The 25,327-nt window shown below is 44.8% G+C and overlaps 2 protein-coding genes and 1 long non-coding RNA gene across 10 annotated transcripts in view; 1 reads left to right on the top strand and 2 right to left on the bottom strand.

Annotated features, from left to right (window-relative positions):
* Positions 1-19,882, bottom strand: part of LOC110840108 (uncharacterized) — a 50,380-nt gene extending 30,498 nt beyond the window's left edge. The window contains exons 1-7 of one of the 7 annotated variants that reach the window (XM_087356575.1): positions 19,710-19,882; positions 15,692-15,831; positions 14,380-14,515; positions 13,441-13,522; positions 1,443-1,643; positions 849-1,085; positions 159-393 (exon numbers count right to left, since the gene is read on the bottom strand). In XM_087356575.1, coding sequence (XP_087212701.1) covers positions 159-393; positions 849-1,085; positions 1,443-1,643; positions 13,441-13,522; positions 14,380-14,515; positions 15,692-15,809 — 1,009 coding nt within the window. In that variant the 5' untranslated portion in view covers positions 15,810-15,831; positions 19,710-19,882. Of the gene's footprint in view, positions 1-158; positions 394-848; positions 1,086-1,442; positions 1,644-9,916; positions 10,458-11,194; positions 11,706-13,440; positions 13,523-14,379; positions 14,516-15,691; positions 15,832-19,709 lie in introns of those variants that run through there. The other 6 variants (XM_087354803.1, XM_087355235.1, XM_087356127.1 and 3 more) reach the window with 6 other exon arrangements.
* Positions 19,883-20,540: 658 nt separating this feature from the next.
* Positions 20,541-22,474, top strand: p24-1 (transmembrane emp24 domain-containing protein). Its single transcript, XM_022084943.2, has 3 exons — positions 20,541-20,849; positions 20,950-21,195; positions 21,790-22,474. Exons 1-3 carry the CDS (start codon positions 20,694-20,696, stop codon positions 22,021-22,023), a joined length of 636 nt encoding a protein of 211 aa, XP_021940635.1. The 5' UTR covers positions 20,541-20,693; the 3' UTR covers positions 22,024-22,474.
* Positions 22,475-23,084: 610 nt separating this feature from the next.
* LOC110840117 (uncharacterized) lies at positions 23,085-24,919 on the bottom strand. Of its 2 annotated transcripts, none has more exons than XR_015533523.1 (2): positions 24,694-24,919; positions 23,085-23,450 (listed from the first exon to the last, which is right to left on the bottom strand). It is a non-coding gene; the product is annotated as an uncharacterized LOC110840117 (long non-coding RNA). The 2 variants fall into 2 exon arrangements; XR_002546770.2 differs by having other exon boundaries at positions 23,085-23,470; positions 24,694-24,914.
* Positions 24,920-25,327: the final 408 nt, after the last annotated feature.

Here is a 25,327-nt window from a genome sequence, read left to right as displayed (position 1 = left end):
AAATTTTTGCTCAAAACAAAATGAAATAATTAAAAACAGAGATCAGTAAGACTTTTCAACCAAGTAGTATTACTCCAGAAATTATGACAAGCCCCATAAATAAATGTTCTCCACTTCCTGAGATCCTCTTTAAGACTTGTTTCCAAGCCCAAGCCTACCTGACTGTCTCATAGCAACACAGCTGTCTGGAGAACTACTCATGGCCAACAGCGTCCTACTCATGTCCTCCCGGTCATGGGTCCCCAGCATAGACAGGAGGCTGTACACTATCTCCACTTTGGCTCCTAACTGCTGCTGGCTGTAGGTTCGACGTGCTGCCGCGACATCATCGGGCAGCAAGCCCCCACTTGCCGAACCCACGCTCGACGTAAAACTCATCACGCTCGACACATCCTGTTATTAATAAAATAACAGTTTGTAGCAAAACATCTAATACAAGTTTTGCATTAGTGCTATTCACCAGAAGCAAGCAGTTCCCCTGTTGCCGCCAATTAACTCGGGTTCAAAATTTTGCCCTGAATATATTCAGAAGATTAAAACATATGAAGCTACAATTTCATCTGCTGCTCTCTATATAAGTGAAACTGATCTCTCCCATTAAAGGAAGAACACAGCAGAGAGTGTTTGAGAACGACGTACTTAGGAAAATATCTGCAGCTGACTGACGGGGATGGCGAACATGACCTTGAGAAAGCTTGTGGGGAAAACCCTGAGGTTTCCCAATGATGTGTAGGCTCCATTAACATAGACACAATGAGGAATGCAGCAGAACAATGAAATTAGATGCAAGGAATTCAAATGTTTCTCAACCAACACGGCAGAAGAACGTTAACGTTGAATGATTCTACCTGTGTGACGCTCTTGCTCCCGCTTGTCCCGCCTATGCAGCTGGGCCCACTGTGCCACAGGCTTCTTTCAACGGGCCACGTCCCATGGTACAAAGCAGAAATATTATGAGTTTCCACAGACTCTGGCACCTGCTGAGTCTGCGTTCCACTACTTGTCATCTTGGAATCTCCACCTGCTCCATCACCTCCATCCTCCTCTGAAGAATTATCATCATCATTTTTTTGTCTGCGCAGCTGCTGAAAAGTTTTATGCAATGAGTTCATCAAAGCTTCTAGAAAAATTATATACTTTAAATAAACATCTAAATTTAACAGAATGTTGTATTTTCTTCTCAAATTACTGTAGCATCCAATTACACACCACAAGCAGAACAACGGATTCTGTAGTGAGTTTTCCCTGTTGGAATGACAAATCTCCGCGGTTCCATTGTAAAACATGAATGAGCTGAAAAATGCCAGCAACGGTAACTGAAGAATATGAAAACTAAGATTTTTAACTTCAAATTGTTGATTACTCTGGACTGCACAATCTCACACTACTAACGATGACGTGAAAAATGAGATCACTGGTGCAACGACATGAAGGAGGTATACCTCTGTCATCTTCTTTTCATCCTCTTCTTTGGGCTCCTCCATAACATCCTCCTTGTGGTTGATGCCAATTCCACTGCTCAGAAGGGAGACTGGTCTCTCCCTCAAAAAACCTCCATGAGCATCAACGGCCAAACCAAGTCTAGCAAGAACTGACACTGCAGATAATTCTCCATTACCAACACCGCCATTCTGAAAATGGAGCTGTAAGCACAACCAAATGCGTAATTATTGACTAATTTATTATAACCTACACTGGCCTACCAAGCGTAGCGCAGAGGAAGGAAGAACGAGCGAGATGAAAAACATGAAAGACGCGCACAAATCACGTTCATTTTAAAATCTACGCCATTTTGCAAAATACATCATAAGAAAAAGTATTTAAAATTTGTTGTTGCCCGTCTGGGACTGCTCGGGTTAGGTTCCTCTGAATTTCCAGACCTCTACTACTAAATCTTGACTCCTGTGCCTCACTGACATACAAAAGCTATAAAGAAATCTTGAAGAGAGGTTTTAAAACAAAGTAGACTAAAAGGTGCACTGAAATAGAGACACATCCAAATTCTAAATGAGAAATTTTAAGAAACTTCTATACCCATTGATTATATGGCGCACACAGAAGTCAGACAGCACTGACGTCTTACTGAAACAAAATGGAAGGTGCTAGAAAATAAGAGACTGTGGATTGTTTAAAGTCTGTATTCAACTTCTTTACATTAGGGTACAGTCCCTTCTCTTCAGTTTTATTACATACCAAGTAACTGTAATGCAAATTGTGTAATTATTCATAATTTCGACCACAGTAAAGCTTCTATGATTTGTTGTTCATTTCAGTTCAACACCGGCAACAACACCTGAATCCTCAACTCCACTGACACGACATCCCGCCATAGAACAGGATCCTGTACCAGTTACATCCACCTCCATCCTCACAACTTCCCTCTCACAGATTAATCTCAACTTTATCCTCTCGTTCCATCATCAGTCTTCAACTGTAGACTTTTCCACCAAAATTCTGTATGTATTCCTTATGTCCCCCCTTTTCATCTAATATCATCAGAACCCTGACGATGGGGACAGAAATGGTACCTGAAACGTCACTTTTGCCTGTCAACCATTTTAAGCGGATGTCCACCGGAGAAGATTTTATTGAGTTACGTTCACTGTACCCTCCTCAACATTATTAGGTTACCTATTACAAATCACAAAGTTTAATGACGAAACAAAAGCAAAATATAAAATCAAAAATTTGTCTTATCTGTAATTTGTCGTCAATCAAATTATTTTCAGTAATCTCAATATTAAACATACGAACTAAAACTACAAATACAAACCAACCAAAAGCAAACAAGTGCCATTGACATCAGACATAAAACTGTAAGATGAATATTCTGAATAACTTGTTTCTGTAGAGTTATAGTCTGCACTTGTAGCAAAATCTGTTGAATCAGAATGATTACAAACCATAAAACTTAATAAGGAAGGGTAGGAACAGGCCACGGCATATTAAAAGTACAGAACCACGGAACTGAAATAAATCTTAAGAACACGTGATATCAGATTAAATTGTAAATTACCTGGCACACGGAAGCTTTAAAGAACGAATGGACAGCCCTATGGAAATGAGATAAAAAGTCAACTGCTAGTTAAAAGAATGCAGTTTAATTGAAGTTTTCTGACGTTTCACAGTTACGTTCTGCCATCATCATGGCGATGAAATCTCGATTTAGTTAGGATGACGAATTGATGGTCCACTGTCAGGCTTCTATGAGCCTTTAGGTTCCATAAAAAGTGGAATACGTTTGTCCAGCTGAATGACAATTAGCTTCTTCCGAAGAACTGAGTTGGTGAGGAAGAAACAGAAATTGCAACGATAAAAACTCACAATGACGTCAGTATTTAAAAAAAAATGTTGTTTGGATATGGCAGCGTTAAGTAATAACACACAAACGTAATTATTTCTAGCAAGTACACACATTCTTCTTTCGAGTATACAAATCAACTCGTCCACGTGATACCGACACCAACGACGAGCAACAACTTTTCCGGAAGAGACAATTGTTCTGAAATGTAAGACGTGAGGACGCTCATACGGAGAGAAACTTCACGTCCGTGAAATCTTCCCAGACAACAAACAACAAAGCCCAGCACTTGCCAGACCGACGCCACCGCCACCGCCTTCCGACTGACTCCCTTCAAAACTGTTCACTTGCGTCGGCCATCTTTGGTCCAACACTTTCCTCGGCAGTTTTCTCCACTCACGGCAAGAGTCAAGCGACGGCCTTAGGAACGTGGGAACAGCCACAGCGTCGACTGCGCATTTCTCATGCTGAAGTTCGCCCTTCACACCTTTGCCAAACTGAGGCTGGGGTCACGTCCAGTCTTAATTTTTCACCGAGCGGTTAGACCGTTCGGTTCCAGGGCCCTAAGGAATGTCGTCACGGCGACGACAACGCAGATCACAGGATCGGATGCACTTTACTGGAAACGTGACTCCGAAAGCCCACAAATTCTGGAGCAAATCGATAAATCGTTGTCACCGAGTCATCCACCATTCTCACTACCAACCTTGCGGCAAAAACGGAGACGGCAGCAGAACGAGCGTTTTCCGTGTCGCCTTTTCCTTTCCATTCCATTCCATTTCATTCTACCTCGACTGCCGAACGTTCCAAACTCACTTCCACACGGGCTGCAGTGAGTGCTCTTTGGTACGTACGTCGACACACCTGCACCCTCTCGCCACGTCGAGCTAGCGCAGTTGGCGCGGTCCTCCGTTATCTGGAAGCCAATCTCGGCAGCTCTGGCTCTGGCTACGGGCCTGGAGGATTGTTACGAACGTCTCCAAGAGTTGGAAGGCACGAGGGCTGACTGAGGTGTGCGTGCTTTTCCTCAGTCGTTAGGCAACTGCCAGGGTATAATTAAAAAGAGACACGGCCCCCCTCCCCCGGAGCCGCAGAGGCCTTCAGCCGAAAAGAAATCCTTTGCACAAAGGACAAGTTGCCTGACGGGACATCCTCTCACCAGCAAACAGCCCCTAGTTTGAACAGCAGAGGCTTTCCGCCACGACAGAATCTCCGTTAGCGTAAGCAAAATTCCCGTCTTAGTTGTACGGTCGTGTTTGCGATTTGAAGAAATGCGTTTCGTACGCAGGAATGACGTAACCTAGCAAGGGACGACGTCTTGCGCCTGCGACTTTTCTCCCCCTGTTGAACGGGAGTTGCAGTAACAGTGAATGCCTTCCCAAGAACGCTCATTCCGCTGAATCGGTTGTGCACCGAAACGTCGCCGGGCTGAGAATGTGCGCAAGACAGGAACTGGCCGCTGCCGCCGAGGCGGTGACAGATCAATGCGTCGGTGTCGGCGCACGAGGTGGTCTGCGGCGACGGCCTTCGAGTAATTGATTCTGCTTCGAGCGCATTCGCAGGCCTAAAATGCTCCGTGTGACCGGACGGCAGATCTGACCTTTCGCGAACAGAGAACAGCAGCGCAAAAGTTTAAGGTCGGTTTTTAAAGGGGAGGGCAGTCGAACTCCTGATTATTGATGTTCCTAAAGGCATCGCCCATTAAAAAGCAAACAAGTTTTGCGTCAGTTTCGTTTCGTTCGGACGCCCGCAAAAATGTTTCTTTTCATAAAAGGGCAGTGCATTAACTAAGGCAGAAGACAACTCGCATTTTGGACAAGCTTTGAAACTTCGTCTTCCTCAAGAGTTGAGTTACCGACGAGTACTTCTTCCTGCAACACACGCGATCGCCTGATCACTTCCGGGTTTAGCAAACCCCGTTCCTTCAGCGGCTCCTACTCGCCGTCCAATTACTCACTGACGACTGCCAGTGCACCGGATCACATCACATGCCTGCCGCCACCCTCGTCGAGAAATGCCGGTGCAGTTGGCCCACCTTAAATCAGGCTACGCCCCGCGCACTTCAACGTACGACACAATTCTCGCCATCAATTGACACTACGTAATGAGTTACGTCTCTCAGTACCCTTGCGAGATGGATCTTCTCGAGCAGCCTGCCAACAGTCCCTTGGAAGAAGGCGGGAAGTCCTTCCCCGGCTTCAGTATTGTTGCCACGAGGGCGTCTTTCCATGACGGTGAGAAGCACAGATTTGCCATCGCCAATTTCAACATCTCCTGCGAGATACGAAACCTGAGTACGGAGATGTTAATCACCATTGGGGGAAGTTCAAAGGCCGAGTCGTGGTGGGAGGCTTAAAACGCGTGTGGTCTGAAATTAGAAACTGGAATGAAGAGGAAACCTTTTTCAACGACTGGACACGAGAATTTGCCACAAGCAGCAAACTGCCGTGTGAACTGAATGTCTGAACAAACAACAGCGCTCCAGAGGGAACTCCGACGACTGTGAGAACAAAAGGTCGCGCTCCCCGTTTCGAGAGGAAATTCCGCTTCTTGAGCACACACGCAACTGCGTTTTCGAGATGAAGCCCATAAGCGCAATGGCCGAAACGCATTTTCGCAGGAGAAATGAATGTTCACGAGGGAGGCCGATCGCGTGCGTCCTTTGAAACGCGCATTTACAACAATCAAATCTTGCAGCACTAAATAAAAACATCTCAAAAATTCAATTCGATTAAAACTGAAAATCTTACAAAATTCAAAGTTTAAAAATTCGAAAATCCTGAAAAGTGTGAGATCTTCAAATTTGAGATTTCGAAATCCAAAAACAAACAATTCACAATTTGCACATACAAATTCCAAATTTAAACATTTACCACAATCTAAAATCTCTTAATCGAAACAACCTAAAATAACCTGAAACTGTAAATCCTGTATTCAAAATAACCTTCATCTCCAAAGGCTGGAACTTAAAGTACCAAAGGTTTCCTAGTCATTGTGGCCTCCCTGGCAACGAGACTGACGATGGCTTGGCCAAGAAAGGCTGCGACTTGGACCAACCAGAGCAAACAATCAGATTAAGCTGGCCATCGCCACGAAAGTCAGAGAGGATTGGGAACGAGTATCGCAGTCGACGCCTCCCAAGAGAGAAATTTGTAGCTAATTTTAGAGCAGATTACCTGCAGAAGCGCCTTCACACAATCGGATTTCGAATACCCCTTTTGCGAAGAAGGCATCATGGACGCTCATCACCTGGCAACACGTGGGGGCTTGGCCATTGCCACACGATACCGGTCTGCTCGCGAATTAATGGCCGAAAGGCTACTTAAACTTAATATTTAAAATAACCTAACCCCTTGTTACGTCACATCACACGGAGTGGACCCGTCCGTCTGCTCCGGCCACTGCGTCAAGCTACACCCTGCTTATCTCTAGAGCCTCCCCGCCCAATTTCAGGTCGGACCTGAGGCTTGCATTCCGGCACGTTCGACCCCTTGGCCTCCGTTCTCACTCATCTGCTGGTGCGTCTTCCTGGTTTCTTGCGAGGACGGAGAACCCTCCGATCGAACTACGGTTATCCAACGGAGAAGAATTATTAGTCATCACACGAATGAACGAGTCCTGAGAGCTTCAGCGAATAAGAACGCGTACAATGAAAACAGTTTTCGCTCTGGTGGTTCACACAGTCAGCCAACGAAGGCCGTGGCCTAGTTCACGGCGGGTTCTTGAGCGATCGCCACCTTTCACGTTTCGTGGCTTCCACGACCTTGTTCCCGGGTCAGACGTCTGCTCTCATACGACGAAACACGGTCGGGACCTTCCCGTTGCACTGCGAGCCGTTGCTAATTGCCTGTTATTATTTCAAAGTGGGGGGGGGGGGGGCAACTTCCTCACGCGTTGTCGGCTTCTGTCTCCCCTGGTGAGTCATCCACCCACACGACCGCTTTCGTCATGGTTACGACAAACACGTCGCATCTTTCCTTCGGAACAAACCCACACAGAGAGTTCCTCATCTCACACTCCAAGTCCGCCCACAAAGCTGAATCAGTGAGATCCTATTTTTCGTTGGGAAGGGAAGTCGGGGTCGGGGGGGGGGGGGGGGGGGTGAAAAAATTATGAAAAAGTGCGCCGTTTCAGACAACATCCGAGCTCGAAGCGCGGACCCCCTGATCAGTGACGTTTCTCGTGTAGGCAGGGACGACGGACGAGACCGCGTGTTGGAAGGGGATGTTTACCGACGCGCTGTGCCATTCTATGACCCCTACAAAATCGATAATCGCAAACGCAGCGCACGACGACTCGGAGTTCCTCTCTTCTTGCTACAGTCTTGCGGCGTCGGCTGGTGGATTCTTAGCATTCCTCAGCACGACGACTTCGTACTGCTCTGAAGATTACTGTCGGCAAAGAGACGAAAGCGTGCTACGGACGCCGAGTACAAATTTCATACGCCCTTTCACTGCACGCCGAATGCAACACGACTGTCAGGCGTCTCTAGCCCCAGCTCGATTTTGGGGCGCCCCAATACAAAATGAACGATAATTCCGCAACCAACGGATACACAAGCAAGCAATTCGTCAAAATGGAACGCAAAAGTCAGTGCAACCTTAAATTCCAAAACGGTGCGCTAATTATCCTCGCACGTCTGCAGCACACAAAAGACTTCTGAATGAACCATTAAACATCGTAACGCTGTACAATTAATCATTTCCGTCAGCAAAATGGGCACTTAATAATGAAGACAAAGACTTCCACTAAGTTCGGAGCGGATTTAACCCTCGAAACTTTTCCTAAGGCTCCCAGAGCAAACAACTAAACAGCATAAGACCGATTGTCCTTTGTTTCGCGTTTTCCTTGAAGCAAGGACTGGACTTTCAAATGTTATCTGAATGCATAACGAGCCTCGTTCTTTCCTCAGTTGTGAGGCAAATGGCAGGGAACAGTTCAAAATGGTCCTCCCTCCCCCCCAAGTCACAAAGACCTTGCAACCTTTCTGGGTTCAACTCCCAGACACCCGTCGCACCGAAGCTATTTCTGAAGAGGGCCCCTTCCCAGCAGCAGCACGCCCACAGCCAGAGCCACAGCAGTGCAAGAATTCTGCTGTTCTTTGCGAGAATGGTAATACGAGCAACTTCCAATGCTACTTATCAACTACGCACAAAATGTATCTAAAATTCTTATGTCGAGGTTAACTCAAAACGTAGACGAATTTACTGGCGATCATCAGAACGAATTTCGACGTAATCGATGAACCGCCGACCACAAATTCTACATTCGTCAGAAACCACAGAGAAAATTGGACAACAAACATTCTCATGGAATTGGACGCACAAATTAAACTGCCCGGCGTTATTAAAATGGATTTAAATGAATCCAGCCGCGAAGTTCGTGTAGACAAACATTTGTCCAACGCATTTTCTATTCAGAATGGCCTGAAACAAGACGACGCGTGGTCACCCCTGCCATTAGCATCTTCGAAGAACAAAAGAAAAGCGACTGGAATTGGAAGACACGTGTCAGCTTCTGGTCTGTTCTTAGCATAAATAAAAGTCAAGTTCTCCCGCTACACGCCATGTAGGCGCTTGGGTGGAGAGGTGATATGGCTCCTCATTCTTAACCTCTGCACTAGATGGGGGTGAGTGGTCAGCGTCACGCCCCGGCCGGCTTTACCCCCGGGAAAGGACCCACTGGATAGGAGGCTGGGTGGGCCCCAGAGCCGGTCCGGACGCAGAGGCTAGAGGAAAATCCTCTGCCCCCCAGTCGGGGATCGAACCCCAGCCGTCCAGCCCGTCTAAAAACATAAATATCGCCTTCGCGAGGAAATCACAGGCAGTGCCTGCAGCCACCGTCGGCTACCTCAAAACATTACAAAACCACGGGCGTGAAACTTGGTCTCTCACGTCAAGGGAGGTACCCGAAAACAGAGTGAGATTATATCCGGAGCAAAGAGAGTGTGTGTGGACTGGAGTGACGACGCCGGAGAACGGTTATTCTGAGCACAGCAACGAAGGCGTCCTCTCAGGTTCTAAAGGATTATGCTCCATGCTCGCGCGAGGCTTAGTCCGGGTCGTGTGCGTCGACTTCGCACGTCGACACGCAAAAAATCCGGTAAACGGCAGACATCATTAGGTTAATTTAACATTTGTAACCGAGTTTTTCTCGATCTGAATCAATAGCAAAGATCCTGCACTGTACCCGTCGACACCAGAATTCATCACGTGTGTGGCAATGTCAGCCAGACAGATGCGTCCTGTCAAGGGTGGGTTTGAGCCTGCGGTGCACAGACTTAAAAGCAGACGACGTTGAAAGAGAGCAGAGGGAACTTCAAAATCCAGAAGACGCCTTCCCAGTTAAAGTAAAAGAGGCTTTACTTCAGGCGTGGTTTTGACTGATCAGTGCCTGGGGAAAACCCCGCCGACGTTTTCTTCAACTCAGCTCGCGTCACGTTTGAACGGGCATACACTGAGCCCAAAAAGCGCGCTGTAGCGATTTCGAAAAAGTGCTCTTGAATAAGAGCAAATTCGTTCTTAGACAAAGGAATAACGCAGTTCCAGCCCACCAAAGACCGAACTGCGTTTGGCTTACGTGAACAAAAGCAAATTACATCATCGATCGAGTTACCTTTGACTGCCCGTCGCGCCAGGCTTTGACCGCGGCTTCCCGTTGCAGATGACTCCCGAGAACACCGCACGTCCGCTTTTGTGCCTCGTCTCTGCAGAGCCGAATCAGCGGCTGGCGCTTGCGACGACGCACGTCGAGCTTCGAGGCGACGACGCCGACACTTGCTTCCGCTGCAGTCGGAAGTGGGCCACCCACAGTCTCGGTCAACAAATGCTCGACCATCTTCGCCTCCGCCTCATCTTTATCCAGATTCAACACAACTTTCAGTTCGTTTCGCTTAGTCTTCACTGTTTTCCTCTCGTGGCGCCGATCGCCGTCCCCTAAAGACGTCGGTCTTGAAACCCCTGAAGACGAACGCACGGCAGCGGCCATTCAACACTCCCCGCGGAGTGACTGGAGAAAGCAAGACGCTCGCATCGCCGCGTCTACGCTCTCAACGAAAACCCTGGGAAGAAAATTAGACTCTTCTGCTGAAGAACGAAAGCTCGGAAGCCTGCGATTTCGATATATTTCTACGCAAACAAATCTCGACTTTTACATTTTTCGCAATATTTTCCATCGCCTAATTTCACCTCTAGGCCAACCGTTTCGGGACATTACTTAACTGGGCTCTAGTTGACTAAATTTGTGTAATTTCTTTCTAATTTCCTGTCTGCTCTTACGACAAAATATAACGTGGTCATCGCATTATTCAACAGCTTTTGTGAATACTTCGAGAAACGTGCTTGTGGACTGAGTGATAATGTAAGATCTGACAACGTAACAAAACATTCGCGTATTTCCGGCAACTAACACCACACGTGAGGCGTTGTCGCTTACGAGATTCGAAATTATGCCACCAGAAAACGCATTTTCTGGGATCCGGCAGGACATTCGACGAAACTGACAGGTCGCCAGAAGAGCGAGCGAAGCGACGAACGTGCGACTAGAGGAGGAACGCGACAGACACAGAGAACAATTCCAGGGACACAATACTGTGGTCTTCTGGGTTGTACCGCCGTGCGGACTTGGAGGCAGATACCGACGCCCATTTAGCAAGTCCACGCGATGTTACTACCCAGAAGACAGCATTTAAACCTGTTTTGTTGTTTGCAGAGAAAAAGAGCGTCGTACAACGCAGAGGCCTCTTGCCTACCCACAAGCGACGGTGGTAACTTATTCTCTTTTCTCGGAAATTCTCGCATTACTAACAGCTACGACGCCTTCTCGTGACAGAGAAGTTCTTTACAGCCTACAACGAACGCCGCTGGCTCGTACTAGGAGGACCACGGTTCAAACCTCGAGCTGAAGAATGGCTGGCTGTCCCGAAGGGTTGTTCGTCGATTCGGTCAGGTCTTCCCGAGAAATCCTGGGCCACGACGGCTTCGTCCCATATTCTTTAGGATTCGCCATTTATGAATCATCCAACGCGACAGACCTACGGTCGGTTAAGAATAGTTTGCAGCAATTTTACTTCCACACATTGAACACAATTTCAGCGACTATTACGACTTCTTAGCACAACTTTCGTACCGGATCTCCACTTCCACACGTCCATTCGGTTTTCATTTAGACTGCGCCCTCAAGAACGCCGCAGCTGACGGCGAATCAATACGTCGCCGGCAGATAAGAGAGCACAGAGCACACGGGAAAACCCTGCATGCATGAACACACACACCAGAAACGCACACCGGGGCCCGAAGGCGCGTTTGCAGCACACAGGAGCTACAGAAATGTGCACTGCGACATCGGCCCACCCTCAGAGCGTAGAAGTTCACTTCTGCCACCCGCGTCTCGCTCTGAACTGAGGGCGAGAAACGACACCAACGCCACAGACGGAGCAAAACCATGCGGCCAAGTTCGGAACCAACACTTGTTTCCGCATTTAATATTTTCATTGCTTCCTGGTGCATCTTCGCCCTAGAAGTTCGTGAGCACAGCGGGTAAATAAGTTCCGGGCGAGCGGGAAGACGCCTTCAAAGTCCGCAGACAAGAGGACGGCGTGGCCTAAACCAACATCCAACCGCGACACTTCGTGTCAGATTCCTCTCCGAAAATAAAATGTAATCGTAATTTAGAAACCTGATAATTCTGCCACAAGATGAGGGCACTTCGGAGACATAATGCAAGTTGGTCCGAAACGTCTGCATGCCAGCAAAACAGGACCACAGTATCAACACGCTCTAACAAATACACCGAGGTTCCACCCAGAATCGGCCCCGATGTTAAGCGAACTTGACAGAAGTCAGAGAACGAAGAGATGCTCGCAAGATTTTGTTCGAAACGTACCAACAAAAGGTGTCGGAGCAACATCGAAAGAATTACGCGTGCTGGGTTCAAAGACTGCACCGCCAAAGTGCGTTCATGTTTACGTAGACGTGAAGGAAGGATTTCGAGGACCACGAGACCGGCCTTCCTCGCCGTGCCACAGAATACGCGTGAGGTAACTTCTCGAACGGATACGACATCACATTCAAGGGCATAAGGAGAACAAATTAATTCTGAGTCCACTTAAATTTCGCGTTCTTTTGTGAAATTATAAGAACGCGCGTTCAAAAATCAACTTTCGTTTGTGAAGGCGTCCTTACGGAGTCAGATTAATGGCGGTACAAGAGTGTCCTTTGCTCTCGGCTTCAAGACTTCTGAACTGAACGGCTTTTGGAAAAAGCTTTCCATTCGCGTGTTTTGACAAAAACGAGGACACGCGCGTGATACTCTGGCCGCGCGACTTCACTTTTGTACAAAATGCATCACCAAATCAACTGCACAGACTGTTTCGTGGAAAGCATTACTCAGAGTTTCAGCCGGTGTCCTAAGCAACGACTGTGTTCGGTGGTTCAGGAGCCCTTCGGCGTAAAAGCTGAATTCGCCCGAAACACTTTCGTTTTCCGAGGTCTTATAGGTCGAATCGCGCGGAACACAAAAGTGACGGCGTGCGTTACGATCGACGTGTCACTGGATGCAACTGAGGGTGCGCTAATCAATACCACCAGAGGCGCCCCATAATCCTCCAGCAAGGGGTTGCCAACCACTTCATCGGGCGCCAAATATGGCGGCGCCCGCCTTCACGGGCTCTGTTTGCCGATGCTTGGGTTCCGCGACACAAGAACGTGCACTTTCACGAGCGGCTGAAGGACTCCGCCCCACAGCTGAAAGGCAAAACGGCAAACAACCAAAATACTCAAGATTCCTGTCTTCTGGGTTGTCGCGCCACGTAGTCTGGTCGATGTTCACCAACGTTTCGGAGGTCCCTGCTTCCTCCATCATCAGGGCGATGATAATGGACACGGAAGACAGCCGTCTTCATACTCACCGCCATGAAGACCTCAAATCCAACCCAGCATTTCTAATTCAGCGTCTCTTTTTGATTCTCCGTACGAGAACGAGTCTGCTTTAGGGAGAACAGCAGCTTCGCTCAGTCACATGACAAAAAAGCTGGAGAATCCTGAACTCGAATCCCGCTTCGACCCTTCAGAGGACCCCCTCGTACTTCGACACCACCCAGCACAGGGCACATGCAACCGGAACGTCAAAGCAATTCTTACCGCATCTGCAGGATCCTTCTGGACGCTGCTCCCGCTCCGTCCCGACGCACGGGCGGTGCCAGCCGCCGCGGCGGACGCAGACCTGAGGACGAGACGTCAGACATCAAGAGAACGCCAAGGACCAAGTCTCCGGCTCTGACAACTTTGCGTTAAGCCCGCGTCGGTGAAAAGTTTGAACGTACAAAAACAGACGCAAACCACGAAACAAATTTACGCCGCTGAGCACAGACAAGCCTCGGAAGCCGCGTTCAGAAAGCGAGAATCAAGACGTAAACGGAAGCTGTGCAATGCGACAACGCAGCTGAAGAAAGGATTTCCACAAGACTGCCCTATCAAATTTCTTCATCATTTCCTTGGTTTGTCAGCCCCAGCCAAAAGACCAGGACAAGCTGAAACCTGAATTACGACAGTCACGTGCTTTTTCATGTGCGGTCCGCAGATCGAATCCGAACGGTCCTCTTCCTAGTTCGTCCACAAAAGATAACCGGACTAACACTGCTCGTTAGGTCACAAAAGAAAATCATGCGAGGGTCGTAAGCGAAATCGTCAGCCTCTCCCCACCCGACAGCACTCCATTCTCCGTCACGGAGCGGAGCGCCGCCGGCCTAGGGGACGAGAATGCCGCCCCGCAACACTGCACCACTACCACGTCCACCCGCACCTTCCCTAACAAAGTCCTTCTGGGACAGCTAACAGTCGCTCAGCCGGCCAAGGAGTCCACACCCTCCGACCAAACGCTCTGTGTGCATTTTGCGCGGTCCAGGAGACTGAGTCCAGACATCGAGGGGGATTTAAAAAAAATTCAGTACGCGGCCGCGGAAAGCCAACAAGGGGTAGTCCGGGAGACTGGGCGGGGCGAAAAAGTTCTCACCGCAAAATCCATCGCGTCACGAAATTCTCGCTCTCTCTTGACCTGAATCATTCGTTAGATCGGCTCACCTCCTTTGGGTGGTGGCGGCGCCGGACGCCGGTCCAGCCCGATGCTGACGGCGTGGTGTGCCGCCAGAAGACACGCCTCTCCTGTTGTTGTCACACGAAGTGACGTCACAGCACGAGGATGCTGTCAACGGCCGCTCTGCAAACAGTAACAAGTTTTCGTTTGACGAGGACGGGGCAAGTCATTGCTACAGACGGGCACATCATCGTTCCTCCACGTTGCCCTTTCAAGAGATTCAGAAAAAGGTCAGAGCCAAGGATTACCACTTACTTCACGGCTTCCAAAACACGAGCCGCGTAGCGCACTGCAGACAGGGCACCCCCCCCCCCCCCCCGCCTTGCCCAAGGAGCCAGGGCAGAGCTCCCGCGAAAACCTCTCCACGGACGAAATCCTTTACCGAGTGCTGGAGGCAGAACGGAACTCAGAAATGAACACGTGTTTCCTTTCCACGTGGTCGGGCACGCGACGAAACATCGCCCGGAGTTCGGTTTCAGACACGCTGACTGCGACGCGGGCTCCCGGAGCACTGGCCAACTGGAGGCACCGACACCAGCAGTTCATGTCTGAAGCACTTTGCCGACCCGGAACAAAATCGGTTCCGAATATTCCGCTCCAGTTAGCTGGGTGACAGCGAACGAAATCACGTCAGACACCGGACAACCGGAACGCGTAAGTCATGATCCTGTCACTTGCGCTATGAAGACGCAGGAAGGGCAGTTCTCTTACCTCTTACCAAAACCTTCGGCGAAATACTTGAAATCAGGGACTGCATTACGAGCTTGTTCTGACTTCAAAACGTCATAACACTACAACTAGTATTAAACTAATAGCAAAGACAGAAAACCACAGACACGTGACAAATGCCCGTGTTCTGCTTCTTGCGCATGAGCACGTCACCTCCGGCCTTCGACCAAGTTCAGCCGACGACTAAAAGACCGCCATTTAAAATAGACGCACATCCTCACGTTACATTATCGGAGACCTCGCTGCGGTCAGTGCGTGAGGAAAGGAGTCTGCTGCCTCCATCATCAGGGCGATGACTGAGGCAGCAGACTACACGGCGCTACAGCCCAGAAGACGCTCTGACCCTACAGCGTCTCACCTGACCTCCGCGCACATGTTCACAGGGAGGCCCATTTGCCACACGAACGACGTAAGCAAAACCGAGTTACATGCGGCTGGAAGGACTGAGACTAATCGCGAAAAGCCCGTCAGTATGGCCGGTCTCCGGGCGACATGAGACAAAAGCTCATATTAAAACACAAGACAACGAAGATACCAACACCGACACCCGCTGTGGCTTAACTTTCTCACCATTCTCGTTGTGGTCGACCAGCGGTGTCGTCAGCTCCCTCTGCAGCTGGATGGTCTCGTGCGTGAGGCTCCTCACTCGAGCCAGGAGCTCCTCATAGCTGGACACAGGCAGAGTCATGCCGCCAGTCCCGGGCGTACATCTGCAGAGACAAGAACGCGCGTGTCAGTGAAGACATTTGACGGCTGTGCCGCCTGGTCTGGCAAATGAGGAAACCGACGCAGTGGACAGGCCGTGCCGTGTCGCCCCAGCCGTGACCTTAAATCATCACGATCAGAAGATGAGCTGAAATTCCCGCGCATTCAACGAAGGGATTAAAATCCACTGCTCCAGTGAGTGATAAATGTCATTACCACCTTCGTCACCACTAGGGCAATATGAATGTCGTGACACCTCGCCGTCACCGTGGATGGCTTGGGAGAAACAGGTGACGCCAAGCCGTTCACCCAATCACTCTCTCATTAAAAACAAAAAGCTCTTCTTCTTACCAGCGCCCCGCTCCTCCTTCACATCCCACTCACCTCCTACTGCTGCTCTACGCAAGGCTTCCTAAAATCCTCAATACAGACTCACCAGAAAATGGCCACTGCAATGTTAGCCAAAATGTTGGAAAACCCATCCCTGAAAGCCAACGTCGTACGCGAATAATTGCTCACAGATGTCTGTGACTTGTGGCTTCTCTGAAAGAATTAATCTGACTGATGCTTCGTGTTAGTTACAAGGGACAAATATGGACTCGTATGTTCCTACATTTCTAACTTGCCACTTTGTTGATCTTCAGAGAAGAAAAAATGATGAAATCCACATCATAAGAATACACAAATGCATTTAACACGTACCCCAGGCACTTCAAGCAGAATGAAGACGAAGCGTCAAACACCGACTCATACCTTCACATGACTAGACTCCGGAAGACGCAGACGGAGAGACACAGCCGAATCCACAATCTTAAAATGAATTGCTATATATTTTCAGAATTCAACATCTTGCACATCTATGCCACGGCCTTCTAGGACACTGCACCATGCAGTCTAGTAGAAGCTGGCTGGTGTTTCGGAGGCAGTCACTGTCTCCATCATCAGGGTGATGATCAGAACACTGTCTCAAAAATAAGCTGGAGGAAGACTTTAAGGAGACCTGATCCCAAAGCGTCAATAAGCAGCATAAATTTCTAGACGTCATCTCACCATGAATGAAACCACAAAACAAATGCGTTCTGAGCAGAACTCATGAAGCCTGTGTTCCTATTGCACACACTTCCAGTCCTACAAATCTTGTGCTGTTAATAAAATATTCATAGATATTGTTAATTTAACAAAATTTTAGCTCATTAGTGTAGACAGACAGACAACCAACCACCAAGATGCAATCTGGGGCAGAGCCAATTACAAATATGTTTACAGATCACCCAAGAACTGTACATCTCTACATTGGTATTAATATTTTGCATATTCCCTTCTTTTAGTTTCTTCAAAGATCCAGGGGGAGGCAGATGCCTACCTTGCCCCCTCCCCCCTGGTGTCCATTAATATTCAAGACGTAATAAATAGGTTTCTTTAAAATCTATCTTCATATCAAATTTCACGCGTCCGGATCCAATGGGTCAGTTATGTTTGCTCCTCCTTTCAGTATCTGAACCAGTTGATCTAGTTCCATGAAACTTGCAACAGCATAATGCCACCGGATGCCACCACAACCTCACGCCTTTTAATTTCTTGCATTTAATAAAAAGAACATGGCAGACATGCAAACTTGTGAGGTGAGAGTGGCATACGATTCTCAGATTACGTGTATGAACAGATGTTCAAAAACATGTTCACATTCACAACCAAACACTCTTGAACATGTCACGAAACATTCCGTGTCATCAAGTGTCGAGTCGTCTTGCGGCACAGATACGCGGCATTCTTCGGACTCCGCCGAGGTGGAAAATGTCTGCACATTTAATTTGCCTTTTTACATGACAGAAGGCACGAAGCTTAACATTTCCATGTGTCGGTTTAGCTGCTGAATTTCTTATGCAAATTCGAGTTCAGTATTAGTGCGTTAGTTTGTGCCCAACTCAACAGCGGTCATCTTTGAGAAGACCGTTCAATTAGCTTTTAAACAAGCCCCATAAAAGCTTTGTAGCTTGCATGGAACAAAAGCTATGATGATTCTAATGGAAGTAGCTTACTAAAAAAGTAATTATCATTATTTTTGAACCCCTGCACCACAAGAAGTGCACGACACAGAGCGCTGAAATTGTACAAGAATATTGTTTTATACGCTATCTACAAGCTCGCCGACTTTCATTAAAAGTTGAGATGGTCGGATTAAAAATTGCACTTTTCTGTCATTACTGGCATGAAACGACTCTTACTCTAGCATGGAATGTTCTTTACTTAGCACTGCCTTGAAGATGGAGACAGCAAGCACCCCTAAAACATCAGTAATCTTCTACCAGGTTACATCGCACAAAGAAAATGACACTCATTGTGGCATCTAGCAATAGGTCCATGCGGTCTGCACAGAAATGTAACATTAGCTTCTTCGTACAACACGCTATTCAGGGCACAAAAGGAGTTAGAGGGTGGACAGACAGATAGCCAGAAATGAGAACATAGCTATCTCATAATGTCTCACTAACTTTACCCTCTCATCCAGGTTACATCATCTTCTAGCGTAATTTCCATTTTACATGGGTTGATGAGGGTACACCCTATCTAATACGACCAGTTCCCCAGCAGATGCCCAAAATTATGACAAAAATTCTTTCATATTACTGATAAACATTTGAAAAATTTATATTTCAAAACTTTGAAGTATATTTTACAACACTTCTGCATTCATCAGCAATGCCAACATTTCACAAGCATAATAATCTCTTCCTGTTACATTGGTGCAAATATTATACTACATCAAACATCTTTAACCTTCCACAAATCCACGAATCTTCATCCGTATTCTATTGGTGTGACAACTGTAGTACCTGAAACAACTTTGTCTGTAAAGATACTGGGAATGACCCGTTCTTCAAGTGCCTTGAGCACTGCAGGTCCCAACCTTTTGTTGGCTTGATCTATAGACATTCGGTAGGACTCTTTGGACGAGGGATTTGCCCGTCGCAGGGCCTCTACCAGTACACAGGACAGCACAACACAGAAAGACGCGGACAAACATCCATGGCTTGAGCGGAATTCGATTCAAGGATCCCAGTGACCAAGCGGCAGAAGTGAATGCTACTTCAAATGTCTGTTCCTCAATTCATATGAGCAAAACCATTTCACATGAAGTACCTACTGTTCAAGGGTGTATAAATTTGCATGTAGGACACCTGCCACAATTAAATTTGACAGAACTATAATGGGCAGATGAAACACATCAGAACAGAAACACATTTAGGGTACCAATATCTGTGTGCTTGTAAGGGACTCTGAGAAACACCAAGCTGTAACACCTGTCAAACACATGTCATATAAAATGTGTCAGACAAATTTATTGTGATGCTTATATTTATGGAACTTCAGATAATGATAAGGTAACTCCGATAACTTAGACTAGTTTCTTCTTTCAGCCACAAATTTCAAACTAACTGCTTTTGTAGTGAACCTGTACTTTCACACACACAAACCAGCATCCGTATCATGGAGGCTACTTCAATCACTCTAAATTGCAATGTACTATTGCTAAGCCAACTCAATTAATAGTCTGACATCCTTGAAACTGCAAAGTTGTAACATAGGCCGCAATCTCACATCACTGCTCAGAGAAATACACAAACACACAGTTTAGTTATTTCAATATTAGGATAACCTGTTGATAGTTTACAATGAATATTCAGTAAAACACAGTAAAAAAATACATGGGTCAGTAAAAATATGTACAATTTAATATTGATCATGTACATCCGTTCATGAATTGTATATAAGTAAACGGAATCCACATGGTATGTCATATCTAGCATCAACCTCCACACCCTCAAGCTTCTTATGAAACTTGAATACTAAGGTATTGTACCATAATATAATCATGCCTTACCGTTAAAAAGAAGACGGTTATCTTCAGAATCACTACATATACGTTTGTTAGACACCGCTTATGAAAAACACACTTTATTGAATAGCAGAACTTATTATACATAGACAGGAAACTCTCAATCACTTTAAGCAACATACTCTATATCAATGGACTGTCGCCAGATGGCAGTAAAAGGACGGTGTCACCAACTTTACAAAACTAATACGCCACCCAACAATTTACTAAACCGAACCGAAGAATGTATAGAGCAAACATTTGGGACTTTGGACTATTGTTCTGTGTTCTCTATTAGTTTTAAACTTTAGATATCACCATATGGCCTGGGAGAGGGTCCGGTGGAGGGCTTACGTTAATTCGGTGATGAACCTACGTGTTCCGTAAGCCATCTAGTTAGATATCACCATATGAAAAGACTATGAAGAGTGAAAACAATGTCAAAGCAGTATTCGAGGTTTTCACGACGGTAAGCCTGAAGATGGCTGTCTTCTGGGTTGCGCCGTGTAGTATGGGCACTTCTGAAACGTCGGTAAACTTCTACCAGACTACACGGCGCAATAACCCAGAAACCAGCCACTTTCAATGTCTAAGCAGCTGACACTGTTCCGGGAAATCTTTTTTCAATGTGTGGCATTTTCGAAGGTTCACAAAATTCATAATAGGCATACTGCCACGCACTTCTGCTTTAATGTTCCAGCTTCTTGCTCAAGCACTATCAGGCCATCATAAGTCACTGTATTTTTGTATCGATCCTAATTTGGTGTTTATGCTAGTCATGTTCATACTCTAATTTTGGTCATCCTGACTAGCGCAATATGTATGTCGTCAGGAGATGACACCAGAATTCATATTTCCGTTTCCGGCCACGTTAGGATAAGAGGTTGGGAAGGAAAATTCTGAAATTAGGATATTTCCCATGTGTTAACTTGACATTGGTGTCTTTTAATACCAAAGGACAGTTAAATGTACATCTGACCTTTCGCCAATATGGATTACTGGCCAGTATGGATCATATTAACAGTGCTATTAATCTATGTGTATGTGTCGGGTGGAGTGGAATTAACTTTCGAATTGCCCGATAATGCTAAAGAATGCTTCTATCAAGAAATCCAAGAGAACGTATCAGTAACGTTAGAATTTCAGGTAAGAATTCAAGATCATAAAATATGTAATGTGATCAAGAATTTTGAAAGCAATTTACAGGTTATAAATGATTTTCAATGTTCGCTATTCTGTTTCGCAGGTTGTTACAGGCGGCCAGTACGATGTAGATGTTTCTTTGGAGGCACCAAACAAGGAAATTATTTACAGAAATACCAAAGCCCAGTTTGATAGCCACAATTTCGTTTCAAACATGCCTGGCATATATGTAGTATGTTTCAGCAATGAATTCTCAACTTTCTCACACAAACTTGTTTACATGGATTTCCAAGTGGGTGATGAACAACCATTGCCTGGGTTAGAACAACATGTCACTGTCCTGACTCAGGTGAGAAGCTGCTTTCTTCTTCAAGATTTTCATGGAACATAGCAAACGGTTTGCAATGAGCAGAACTTTTATTTATAGTTTATGTAATGACACTTTTACAGCAGAGGTGTGTTGAGACTGTTGTTCATACGTAGGTACAAATGCACATATTTTGAACACAGTTCTCTGCACTTCTAGAGTATGTTTCCTATATGACTATATCAAGTAAAGGCTTAGATAAGCAACCAAATTTTAGTTGATTTTGTTGAATACTAAGATGTGATTGTAACCCATTAATTTGTATAGTTCTTATGTTTATAATTATTTTAAAATTTATTTCAGTTGTAACTTAAAACTGCCCTTTTATTATTTCACATAATATTTTTGGTTTAATGTCCACAGGTTTTGACTATTACACATGTAAAGACAAGAGAAATATTATAGTGGGTTTTAATTATGAATGGGGCTTCCCTTCCTTGGACATATAATACAAATTCTTCGTGCAAATTCACAAGGGTCTTATGACATCTCTGGATGACAGCCTAAACTTGAAAACGAATGTTACATTTTATATCATTCTGAATTATTAGGAAGTGTTGAATATATCTGTTCTAGATGGAGTCCTCAGCTCAAGAGATACACAAGAGTTTGAATAGTATAATCGACTACCAGACGCATCACCGGCTGCGTGAGGCACAAGGGCGTAAACGTGCTGAAGATCTTAATGAACGTGTCATGTGGTGGTCAATACTAGAAACATTAGCAGTTCTAATTATTACTGTTTCACAAGTTCTTGTGTTAAAAAACTTCTTCGCAGAAAAGAAACCATCCCAGATGAACTCAAAATAGAGTATATATATACTGTATTTATAAATTCTTGCTGAAATTTAAAGTGTGCTTTTGATTGATTGGTGTATTTTGGATATGTGAACGTTGTGTGAGAAGTTTAAAATTCAGAATGCAGATGGGCTCCAGAACTTGGATTTGGTCTTTGTCTGGAGGCATCCATGTGGTTCGCGTCTTCTGTTGTGTGTATTGATTGATTGATTGTTGATTCAGTAACATTTGAAGTTAGCTTTGTACTTGAAATTGGTTTACTTTTCGTATGTCTATACTTTTTTGAATCCTAAGTTCTACAGTTGTGAGGAACATCACCGACACAAGTATCTTACATGATGCTTGATTTCTTATAACAGGAGTTCAAGCAAATGTAGAACTTGGTCTTGCACGCTTCTGATTGTACTTTTGGGAAAATTAGGTCCCCATTTGTTAATAACAATACTGTGTGCAACAATTTAAACATTTGTAATTTGTCTCTTATTTATGTTTAAAAGTGCAAATGTTGGACTTAAGTTCTGGATTCTTGTAAGTGTGGCTCATTTCTCTATTCTATAAATGATGTGCATCATTAGATATGTAGAATCAATTACACTAGCACATGAATATTATCTTCAGTATTGCACATTTTTAAGGTACAGTTTTAAAAGAGACACAATATTTCATTGTGGTATTGTCGTTCAAAAGTAGAAGGGCAGGTAATTTATTTGTTCATCTGGTTCCATGGATTAGATAGAAAGTACTATCAAAAAATTCTGCCATTCAATTTTACACAAGTGGAGGGGAAGTAAAGCCGGTGGTCCCATGTCGTAGATTTACGGCACGTAAAAGAACCTTACGAGCATGAATGTAATGTTTCGTATGCAAAATTCAGCGGCCATTTCTCACCCAAATCTCCTGATTTACTAGTAGATGGCTCTAGCAGTCAAATCTGGATTGAGTAGAAATTGTGCAGAGGCAGTGGGCTGGTCACGCACTACTCACAAATGCACACTTGAAAGACTAAGAAACCTCTGAAAAGGAGGTGGCAAAAACCCACAACTGGGTTGTAGAGCCAAGAAACAACAACAAAGTTTCTCCAATGGGGTAATACTTTAATCTAGTTAGTTACATACAGTTAATGGCTAGCAGTATTAACATGTGAACAGCCATCAGCTCATTTATGCAACGTACCAGTCTCCAGAGATGGAGTAGGATGGGGTCAGCAACCTTTTCATGAACATGAACTGCATTGCTGCTGGTGGCATATACACAGCTGCAAACTTAATTTTGAAATTATGTTAAAATTTGTCATGTGTACACGATATGCAATTTTTAGTGACTACACAGTATGGCTTCCAGCAGACAAAGAGGCTCTTACATACAGCTGATTGTTTCACTGGATCTCACAGCTGACAGATCATGCTTCTTACAGAGACCCACTGCAGTAGCCATTATTTCTGGAAACACATCAGATTTGCTGTAAAGGGATAAAACCAAAAATATATAGAATGCAATTTATGAATAAGAAATGGTTGGTACAAATGATGAGCTGGCATACAAATAGTAAATAACAAAAATAATAAACTTCATATAATATATTTAGGGGACTATATAGAGAAAGTTACACATAAAAAATAATATTCAGTACACCAAAAAACCAGGTGCTGGCACAGTAGCAATCATTTGTCCTGAATTAGTTCATAACATTGTTTATATGCTGGAAATGTTGAAATTTCTGAAATCCTTGAAAATATACAAATGAGGAACTTTTCATTTCTAAAGATTCTAAAGACTATTACAAATGTTTTGGAAGTTCACAATATCTTTAAACATAAAAAATTATTTCCTTGAGATTTCGAAAAATTTTCAATATTTGATGCTTCGACATTTTTCAAAATTACCAACATCTAAAAATTTATATAGCCTTAAAAATGCAGAAAATAAAGATTTTCATTCCTTTTAATCTGTTGTGCTAGGTTGTCATTAGTTGGGTTGTGTGTGATTTGGCAAGGTACTCTTGGGGTGGGCCTATGTCAGGCCAATTTTATTTTAGATCAGGTTTACTCAGGTATGGACAGTTTTCAACAGGTTTAGACTTCTCTAGGCAGGCTGAGGATAAAGTTATTGAAGAAGTGGAAACAACCAAATATTTTGGACTAAAATTGACAATAACTTAAATTAGAAAAAACATATTCAATATATTATCCCTATACTAAGCTGAGCATGCTTTGCTATGAGGACTATGACATCACTCATGAAAACAAAATCTTTTTGTCTACTTGGCTTATTTCCATTTGATCATATCTTATGAAAGTATTTTCTGGGGAAACTCAACAGACAGCAAAAACTTATCTTAAGAAATTTAACATTTATCCAGTAGCCAGCAAACTTTTGCTCATTATTATCCTTTGTGGTAAACACAGAAAAAATTTCAAATTCAGATATCCACAATATAAGTACAAGATACAGATACAACCTTCACATGCCAAAGACTAAACTCAGAAAATATAAAAAAGGAGCTTACTATACTGGCATTTAGCCATTCAATAATTATTCATTTCAAACGAGGGTCACTCAAAATGCAATGCCTTCATTTTTTAAAATCAATATTTATTCTATGGCATTGCTATTGACACATTTTATAGGTACATACTATAGGAGGGAAATTCTCTTTTTCCACATAATCACCTCCACTCTCACCTGCTTTGTTTTCCACCTATTAACAACTGCTTGTATACAACTCAGGACCTGCACTTCACTCTTCCCAAACAATCGCTTAGCCCAACGACCAACAGTGCTGCGATCGACAGCATCATTCCGATACACTTTCTGCAATCGATTGTGGATGTTCCTCACTGTCTCGTTCTTGCTTCTGCTGGATATCATGTGCAGCCACCATTTTGAACGTATGATATAACAACTCCACTAGCGGGAAGTGAATGAACTAAGTACAAACAGAAGCGGGAAGAACATATAAATTTAAAAACGCAAAGCTGTGGAATAAAATGTTTTTTTTTTAAATGTGAGGCATTACTTTTGGAGTTGCCATCGTATCTAATCATTCATGTAGACCCTGATAATTGCAATGAGGGCACTTAATTAAGACACAAAGGCAAAAGTTCAGTTACAGAATGTGTACGAATGTTTTGTTTGTTGCCTTCAGTAATGATGTTTTAACCTTATTGGCCTCTGATTGAATAGCAAGGAGATGGAACTCACTTCTGAAGTGATGTGTGCAAAGGGTAGGATTCCAATTGATCCAATTAATGTAATGTCGAAGATGACACAGCTTACGGAGACGTTTGAATCATGGTGCTTCTCAGTTTCGTTTTTC

Source organism: Zootermopsis nevadensis, unplaced genomic scaffold (genome assembly GCF_977971745.1).
Source record: "Zootermopsis nevadensis isolate Lab colony 2312 unplaced genomic scaffold, Znev_1.0 Znev_ptg000001l, whole genome shotgun sequence".
NCBI classification, from domain to species: Eukaryota; Metazoa; Arthropoda; class Insecta; order Blattodea; family Termopsidae; genus Zootermopsis; species Zootermopsis nevadensis.
Note: the sequence above shows the minus strand (reverse complement) of the source record. Positions and strands in the feature narration are given on the sequence as shown.

Coding starts and splice junctions, on each gene's coding strand:
- p24-1 (XM_022084943.2), top strand. CDS start 20,694: ATGGATTACTGGCCAGTATGGATCATATTAACAGTGCTATTAATCTAT. Junction 20,850..20,949: donor CAGTAACGTTAGAATTTCAG/GTAAGAATTCAA, acceptor TCTGTTTCGCAG/GTTGTTACAGGCGGCCAGTA. Junction 21,196..21,789: donor ATGTCACTGTCCTGACTCAG/GTGAGAAGCTGC, acceptor TATCTGTTCTAG/ATGGAGTCCTCAGCTCAAGA.